We start from the raw sequence: 9922 nt of genomic DNA, 5'->3' as shown, positions 1-9922 counted from the left end.
GAGTAATAACTTTTAGAGTATATATTTAATAAAATCTAATAAATATTTTGTTAACATGATAAACTAATTAAATTGTTTTTGGAAATTAGAGAAAAAAAGTTTCAAAGCATAAAATCCTTTGGCTATATGGCAACCACAATATTAAACTCTTAACACTTCGAAATATTTAAAGAAGATGATCTTATTTGCTTGTGTTAGGCCTTGTTTAGTTCAACTTATTTTTATTTATTTAAGAGAAAATAAGTTTTAGATCAGATCAGATCATGAAAAATAAGTTTAGATCAAATCATCGTTTTATGTGCAATTTTTTATCGCTAAATATCTTTAATTTCGTAAGGAAATAAATTATGAAAATTAGATATTAATAAAAATACACATTATTACGAATCTAACCAGATGCCACTTAATATATTTTTTCCTTACAAATTATCGTACACTTAAAGTCAAAGTTTGTTCAAATCAGACAATCAAATCAGTCCAGATCAAATACGCAAAAATATGGTGAACTAAATAGGACCTTACACCAATAAGTTCAATTTTTTGCTTGTATTACACCAATAAGAAATCAATTAAATAAGTTCAATTTGCTGCAAATAATACTGATAGTTTATTAATTAATGTAGTAAGCATATCTCGTTTTCCAAAGTAGTGTTCATGATTTTGTTTTATACAAATGGACGAAATCTGTGCGGTCGTCTGACCTAGGTGTGCGTTACAAATTTATCATATCCTGATTTAGTGGTTAGCTGCTCCATGAGCCCACACATGGACCACAATAGTCACCATTTTCACCAAGATTACGATCTTTATTTTACTAGTACTTATTGTCTACTAAAAATTGACTGTGTGGGTTGTCTCTTGTGTCGAGCATGTGTATCTTGGGCTTGACTAGGCCTAACCTATGGCCGAGCTCACTAAACACGTGTTATGTTGTGTCGTGTCGTACCATTTACCAATCCATTAACATATACTGTCTATTAGTACGAAGTATAATTTCTTCCATGTTTCTCCTACCCTTCTTAATTACTGTTCTTTTGTTTGAGATGAGACTAATGGAGTTTCATTCACGCATTGAGTGCATAATTAGTACTAGTACAAACCAATCAATATTAGCAATAATCTAATCCGCTGCAAAATTTGTTCCTCAAAATACATGACATAGAGATAAAAAAAAATTAAAAAAAAAAGTATTAATTGTATCATTTGTCTAAAATTTATGGTTTTCAACATACTTTGATCTAAACAACCCCCAAGACTTGAGATTGTAGATAGAATGTGTCTCGATAACATAATTAAGAAATCATATCCAATCACATGAGATAAACTGTGTAGGGTTAACTTTGAGGTGATATCCACCGTCTTAAAGTATGGAATCATCTCATATAAAATAACTCCGTTATCTGGCATACTATAGAGTAACAATTAAATAAGAAATAAAACCTCGATTAGAATTGTCTGTACTTGCCTTGTCAAGACCCAAAGTTGAATTTTCCGAGTCAAGATTCAAGAGTTAGTTCTCAAGACATTACTTGAGGAAATGGGCAAAGCACATTCACTACATACCTTTCTTTGTCAACTTTAAGAAGGGGGCATAACAAGCAATGAAGCAAAGGATAATTCATTTCTTGCAAAGTTTAAGTAGAAGATTGCATTGTCACCTTAAAAATTAGCCTTGGAGTAGACTCCATGGTAATAAAAAAAAGGTTGGGAATCCATCACTTTACATTGTCACGTTGCCCCAGTTATGAAGTAACTAGAGTCTGGAATTTGTCCCATTCTCAAAATTCATTATCTTTGACATTTCAGACTCACTAATATTGAGTAATAGTTTAAATTATGTCTTCTTCTGAGTTCTGATCAGTCATTCAGTTAACCTGCAGACCAACTACCTCGATCTGTAGCATTTCAAGGCTATTACTTCACCAAATCAAAAGAAAAATTGGTTTAAGAAATAAATAGTTCAGAGACGATAAGATCCTAGTTGATACGATGATAATATATTAATTAAAGTTTAAAGCAAAATATATTTTTATAGAGTAACTTTGGGTTTTACGTAAACTTCGACGACTAGTTTGATAGTTAATAGTAACATATATAGCGGTAATGGTAATATTTTGTAAGTAAGTTCGTGAAGTACAACACAAGTTAATAGGTAATTCTAATCCCTTCCCAAATAATACCTCTTTTTTCCCGCAAATTTTCATTACTATCTTAAAGATGGTATAGAATGTCTTTCAAAATTATAGGGTAATGATGAAAATTTATGATATTAAACACATGTTTGGAGGTAGAGTTCTATCAACATAGTAATTAGTAATAAACACAAGAAATCCTAGCAAAATGACATACAAATCCATCACTACTTCCACAGTTAATTAGCGTTTACCATGCTTGTCGAGTTGTTGTCAATAAGCAAGAGACTAAAAGAGAGCCATAAACGGAAAATGTACATGAGATTCGATCTCAAATCTTGGTTATAATTTTGGCTATCTCTAAAATTTTAACCAATTAAGCCTTGTTGACATATCGTACATACATTGAATAGTTCATATGATTTGATTATTTAAGTACTAGTAGTATTTTATATCGATTTGAGTATTTTTACTTAAAAAAAAAGAGGTTTTATCTACCATTTCACACAAGGAAGTAGCATATAAACTACTACCTCTAATTTTTATTAGTTGCAACTTTGGAGTATTATTTGTGAGATATAAAATATTTTAAAGTTGCAGCTAATAAAAATCAAAGGTAGTATAAAGGTTTTATATATGAAAAGTATTTGGCAGTTTTACCCATTTACAACTGATGGGTATTCTTAACCAAACTTTTTATTGATATATGGAATTTTGGGGTCACTCGGCTTACTCCGTAGCTTTTATGAATTCAGAATCTTAGTTATTCAACAATCTCTAAAAGTTGGTCAATTTACACGAAAACAATTTTTAAAGATTTTCACATTTTCTCCCCCTTTTGCTACTGGCCACATTTATAAACTACGAAGCATATAAAACATTGTGTCTCATGTATCGAATAATCGAATGCATCAAACCACGTAACATTCATGCTATTAAGAACAATGAAATATAGCACGGTGAATAACACATCAAGTGATCGTTTGGTGATCAGCCTTGCCAACATAAATGCACATGTAGCTTTCCAAGGAAACACGGAGTAGAAATATTGGATTTTCTTTGGTGGTTCAATACAAGCGACTTCATTTTGTGTTTTCGTAACTCAAAAATTCCTAGGAGTATATATTTGTTTCAGCCAAACAACTACCTAGAGAAAAAGCAATAATGGACTGAAGTGCACCACAAAGTGTCTTAGACATTATCATAAACCACTTTGGTACGCCATAAAATAGAAACTTATAGATGACATTATATGTAAAAAATATCTCAGATTTCACGGTCCAAACAAAGCCAAATCCATGTGATCTACTGATATCATCCAGCAGTGAATGATATTTTTGATAGCTTTGCGACAAAAGAAATTAATAACTCTGACTGTACTTGAAAAAGACATGGATTAGAGATGAAGGTAGCTTCAATGAGCAAGTCGGCATGGGACATTGTCTTATTAGTGCTAATCATGACACTTAACACTAGCCATTGTCCACAGTCAACAACCACGGCGTATAGCCGTATATGATTATCCATTGCTTTCAAGTTTCAACAACATAATCTCATCTAATGTATGACGGCCGGCTATTAACAAGATTTCTTTGATTAGCATAAACTTTCAACAATGAAGCTGGCAAAAGAAAAAGACTCAATACCGCACAAAAGTCAGGTCAATGGGTATAATATCCGACGAGATCTTCAGGATTGAAACTCGATCTCGCAAGTAATAAGGACTGAGTTAGGAAAACCAAGATCTTCAAAATTGCAGCTGGATGAATGATTATCCCACGAAAACTAGGATAATGCCCATTTGCATTACTCTCTATCTATTATCAGAACTCCCATTTGCAATCCGAACATTAGGATGGTCCAGCTGAAGGGTGTTTCGTTTCCAGAATGCCCTTCTCCACCAAACTTCAAATCCCCGTTGTATGTTAGGACAATCCTCTCCAGAGTTTAAAAACCTGTCAAACCAAGCAAGAAGGATTTCTTGTTGCCATGAGAGAGGCAAAGTAAGAATGGTGTTGCTAAGGCCATCTTCAATCAAATGCCGGTCAAGTCCCTTTGAAGCCCTTCTCATCCACCCGAAATCATCATAGAAGGGCACCAACCATGTTTGTAATAGCTGGCACCTCACATCCTTTGATGCCAATAGTTGTCCCTTTCCAACGCCCACAAAAAGCCTGGCTGTGACCCTGCTTATCTCAAATCTGTGAACCGGAGGAACCTTAGAATGTGCTTTTGACATTTCTGTTTGTGAAGCCCATGTAGTCAGGAAGTCCTTAGCAATCTGCCTATCAATTAGGATATCCAAAATCCAGTGCAAGTTATCTGCCTGCCTTGCAATCTGACTTACATCCTGCAAGTTTGACGCTGCAGCTAGTAAGAAATGGTGACGGAGTCGCTGTAAACACCCATCACAAGCAGAATACAAAGACTCTTTTCGCAGTTCATTATGATTTGCATTCTCACGGAGCATTTTGGAGACTAATCCCTTCATCTCTCGCCTTGCTTTCTCATCTTTCCCTTCGAGGACTACATTTAAGAGCTTCAAAAGTACTTCCTCATTCTCAATAATGTTCTCTTCCACATGAGCATTTGCATCAAGGGAAACTCTCTTAAGAACTTCACTAGCACCTATGCCTTCGAGATGTAGCTCAGACAGTAGTGAGGCCACCTTCTCTTCTTCATCCTCTGCCCATGGCGCAGCTTCCAAGTACTCTAAACAAGATAATACCCCTGCATCAAACCCAATCGCAGCCGAAACCTACAAGCAAAAAAACATGTAGCAGGTCATATAACCTATTCTTTGACTACTACAAAGTACAAACAACAACAGCCTCACATAACAATCCAATTGCACAGCTGAATCCTACAAGTAGAAAAGAAAACTACATGTAACATGGCTTGTATAGGACCTTTTCCTCTCAAAACTTCACTGTGATTGCCAGATGGAAAGGAACACCATCAACAAAGCAAATCAAGTGACCTTCAATGACAATGTAGGGTTCTCAAAAGTAACCCTACAACAATCTATGCTAAGGTACACCATTTGCAGCAATTTACATAATGGAGTGTAATCCTACCAACCCATCTCTCCGCATAATGGAAACACCTACGCAATCACTAAACGCCATGATACGGATAGATACAGTCTACACAGTCACAGTATCGAAACCATTCAATTCACATTACTCAATAAAACAAAGATTAACAATCAGTAGTCAATCGAACACAATTAATTACCACTAGTACTTGCCAGTCAAAATCATGCTTGCACTTCAAAAGGAAATCCTACAGTGGAAACCAAAGGCTCAATTTCGTTCACCAACCACTCTCGTTCATAGCCAAAAATACACATCCCTACCGCGATCCTAACTATGAATCACCCGAAATAACCTACTATAGTATAATGTAGCCATATTCAGCTCAACCAATTGAAAACTATACCATTCAATAATCCCTCAAAACAACAACTTTATTCTCTTTTATTCTTTTTTACTTTTCCCTTGTTATTACTATTCAATCTAATATTTGTAAGGCGCCATTTCTGAAACACTATTCTATTAAAACAACATAAAATATATTCAAGAAACAATAATTAAGAAAAACCCAGAAATTAAATTACAGATTTAAAAATTAAAATAAAATTATACCTTCAAAATGCCAAGAACTCTGGGAACATCTTCACGCATAAGCTTCCTCCTCAAATCTTTACAATACATCAATCTCAAAGTCTCAATATAAACCTCAACATCATCACAATCAGCGATTTCAACAGCAAACGGCGTCGTATCACCTCCACCATTACCATTCCTATGAATCTTAGCAGCAAATTTCCCAGCAAAAAACCTACTATTCCCCACAAGAATCTGACGATGAACACACAACTCAACAGAAAACCCATCTTTCGAACTCAAAGTTAGCTTAATATCACTCGAACCCGGGTCATTAAACTGATTTCCTGGACTCTTATTCGCCAAAATATCATTAATCCGAAGTTGCAGCAACCCCTGTTTATCCAACAATGGCGGCGGAGGAGACTTAACGTTAACGACACCGTTTTGGGGTGTACTGGTGGTGGATCTGGTAGTGGGCTGAATGTCGGGCTCACTGGCCATCATTTCGAAGAGGGTCGGGCTTGATCGGGTTTGAGGAGGTGGGGACATCGGGTTTAGGAGGCCCGCTGTTAGAGCAGAGTTGAACTTGCTGAAATTTGCTGGGTATGATGAAATGGGTTGTTGTGAATCGTAGTCCGCCATTGAAGGAGAGAGAGTTGGACTCAGTGAGTAGCGAGCGAGTTCAGGGGATGCTGAGGACGATATGGTAATTTCACGGAAACGACGGCGTTTTGGCTTGGTGTTTGCTGCGGTGGTTGTGGTGGTGGCAGTAGTTGTTGCTGCCATTGGAATAATTGTTGATTTTGAAGAATTTAAACTAACATTTTTTGGGTTTTTTTTTTTTTTTATTAGGGCATTGGAATTTGAGAGGGAGGAATTAAAAAAAGGGAGAAATAATTTGGGAGAGTGGGAAATGTTTTGAGGGAATTCAGGCGAAGAAGATGAGGGGACTGGGCAATTTAGGGGGGAAGAGAGAGGAGAGTATTTATTTGGAATTGTTTGTTTTTATTGATGGAAGAAAGTGATTTTTATGTTTGGGTGGTTATGGTCCTAATTATGCTCTTATTTTGGTTTGGATGGCAGGATGAGTTTGTTTAATTGTTTTTGTACCTAAAGTTTTAATGTTGTGGTCACTCTTTTGGCTTATAGGTTGAATGAAGAAGGAAGTGGATTTTTTACAAAATTGAGCTAATTTCACAAATAATTTACCAATCTAGACGCGTGGTCAAACTATTTACCAAACTAAGCTTATGAGGTAAAACGCTGCCTCAGCGTTTTACCCTTTAATTATTTTTTTTTTAAATTTCGTATTTTGTGAAATACAAATTAAATAGGGAAAAAAACTGAAAATACCAAAAACGCTGCCTCAGTCAGCTTTTTATCCTTTTATTTTATTATTTTTTTTTAAAATTTCGTATTTTGTGAAATACAATTTAAATAGAAAAAAAACTGAAAATACCAAAAACGCTGCATGAAATAACAGGTTTTATTCAGGTTTTTTTATTTTCTGAAGGGTTTTATGTCAAAATAACAGGCCATAAAACGCTGCCTTACAGAAAACGCTGCCTTAGTCAGCGTTTTATGGCCTGTTATTTACCCTTCAAATTTTTTTAAGAAAATAACCTGAAATACACAAATACGCCTTTAAAGAACTTAAAAACTCCAATGTTATTCTTTTGTATGTGGGATACCTTTTCATAAGAAAATCACCCCACCCAACATTAGTAAAGAGCCAACATACATCTTCCTCAATACGCAGTGCTCGTAGGGCATCAATATCACAAAAACGAGTCGAATTTACTCCTCGCATAAACAATGTCTCGTATTTTGATCGGTGAGCGGCATCTCGAAATTTAATATCATAGTAATCAATGTTCACCTTTTTCTTAACCTTGGTACATGAAGATGATGACGATGTTTTGCGGGTTGAAGTTTTTGTTCTTGAAACTGTCTTTTTAGTCTTGAAAAATGGCGGAATTCTAGAATTTGAAACCGAGGGGGTTGTTTTTTTTCTTGGTATTTGTAGAACTACGAGCCATTGATATTATACCACAGAATGCTGGTTGAATTGAACAAAAGCTACCCCTTCAAGGGCATAATATTCCAGCAATTTTCAAGTTCAAATCCGGCCGATTTTTATAGATTAAGAATCGTCAAATTAAGGCCAAAGTCCGACTGAGTTTCGGAGCTTGAGAAACCAGAAAATTTCGCCGGAATCTAGTGAGTTTCGCTGCTCAAGGAACGGCTAGATATAGTTGCGAATTTTGGTGGTTTGCTGGCCGGATTCCGTCAGTTTCAGGTGGTGAGTCCGGTGAGTTTTGATTCTCAAGAAATCGGTGATTGGCGCTGCAATTTCCGGTGGTTCGCTGCTCACGAAATCGTCGATTGCAGGTGGTGAAATTCCGGGAGATTTCGCAGCCCAGATTCTGTCAATTTCCGGCGCTAATCAGGGAGGTTTTCGCAGCCCAAGTCCGGTGAGTTTCGGTGCTCAAGGAACGGCTGAGCGATCCTTGGTGAGGATTCTTGGAAACCTTTGGGCAGCGTTTCTTGAAGACAATTCTTGTATACAGCCTTTTTATTTATATAAATATATATATATATATATATATACATATATATATCTATATATATATATATATATTTTTTTTTTTTTTTTGTGAAGAGAGGATACCAGTTTGCACCACAGGTGGGCTGTGGACTGTGAGTGTAGGCTGCAGGTTGCCTGTGGAGCACGCTGCCTCTTCCCTTCAGCTTTTCACCCCCTTTTTTTTTTTTTTTTTTTTTTTGAAAGGCTGTGAAAACAAAGTCCACCATGGCTGGGCTGTGGGTTGTAAGCTGGACCGCGGCCAGCCTGTGGAGCATGCTGCCTTATTGTTTTCTCACTTCAATTTCTTTCATCAACTACCCCCAGTGGCTGGCTGTTTTGATTGCGGGTTGCTTGCGGAGCTTGCTGTGCCATGAAGTTTTTATAGGTAAATTGCTTCCTCTGCCATTAATTGTTTCCTCCTGTAATTCACACCAAAAGGCAAAATTTAGGAAGAAAAATGAAAGGAACTACATTTCTACCTAGCTAAATAATGAAAACTAGTTACTATCCAACACTACCTAGCAACAAAAATTAAAAAATAAGTAAATAAATAAAAAGAAAATAAGTAAATAAATAGATAAAGTAAAAGACTACTACTACTATTTATTTTTATTATTTTTATTTTTTTTATTTTTTATTATTTTTTTTAATTTTTATTTATTTATTTATTTATTTAAAAAAAAAAAAAAAAAAAAAAACTCATTACTATTATTACTATTTAATCAAGAATTAAAAATAAAAATAAGGCAGAATTAGAGAACTTGGGTTGCCTCCCAAGAAGCGCTAGTTTAAGGTCGTCTAGCTTGACCACCTTTTCGTTTAGTTCGAACTAGGATTGAAAACGGTAAAAACCGCTTTTGCTTCAATGGGTTCGCCTTCTCGATAATGCTTGAGACGTTGCCCATTTACCTTAAAGGAACCAGTGGCTTCACTCCAAACTTCAACTGAACCATATGGAAAAACCTTTCGAACCTGAAATGGGCCTGACCACCTTGATCGAAGTTTTCCAGGAAACAATTTCAATCGAGAATTGAATAACAATACTAGTTCTCCTTCATGAAATTCTCGCCTCATAATATGCTTATCATGCCACTTCATGTATAGGCTTCTAGTCGAAGTTCATCCAACTCATTAAGTTGTAACAATCTTTTCTCACCGGCTGCCTTGGCATTGAAATTAAGGCTTTTGATGGCCCAGTATGCTCGATGCTCTAACTCAACAGGTAGGTGGCATGCTTTTCCATAAACAAGTCTATATGGAGTTGTACCTATTGGAGTTTTGAACGCCGTTCGGTACGCCTATAATGCATCATCTAGCTTCACAGACCAGTCCTTTCTTGTTCGTGCGACAGTTTTCTCGATGATGGACTTGATCTCTCGATTTGACACTTCAACTTGGCCACTAGTTTGTGGGTGATAGCCAATGCCAAGTCTGTGTTGTACTCCATATTTCTTCAACATTGCTTCAAACCGATGCTCCGTGAAATGTGTTCCCCTGTCACTAATCAAAACACGTGGTAAACCAAAACGAGGGAAAATAACTTTCTTGAAGAACTTACTTACCACGCGAGCATCATTGGTTGGGGTAGCAAT

General features: G+C 36.0%; 1 protein-coding gene across 1 annotated transcript; it reads right to left on the bottom strand.

Annotated features, from left to right (window-relative positions):
• Nucleotides 1-3158: 3158 nt before the first annotated feature.
• On the bottom strand, nucleotides 3159-9428 carry LOC110719213 (BTB/POZ domain-containing protein At1g63850-like). The gene is made up of 3 exons (XM_021898115.1): nucleotides 9183-9428; nucleotides 5780-6748; nucleotides 3159-4890 (listed from the first exon to the last, which is right to left on the bottom strand). Exons 1-3 carry the CDS (start codon nucleotides 9426-9428, stop codon nucleotides 3946-3948), a joined length of 2160 nt encoding a protein of 719 aa, XP_021753807.1. The 3' UTR covers nucleotides 3159-3945.
• Between the last annotated feature and the right edge of the window lie 494 nt (nucleotides 9429-9922).

The sequence above is a fragment of the Chenopodium quinoa genome, unplaced genomic scaffold (genome assembly GCF_001683475.1).
Source record: "Chenopodium quinoa cultivar QQ74 unplaced genomic scaffold, ASM168347v1, whole genome shotgun sequence".
Classification (NCBI taxonomy): Eukaryota; Viridiplantae; Streptophyta; class Magnoliopsida; order Caryophyllales; family Amaranthaceae; genus Chenopodium; species Chenopodium quinoa.
Note: the sequence above shows the minus strand (reverse complement) of the source record. Positions and strands in the feature narration are given on the sequence as shown.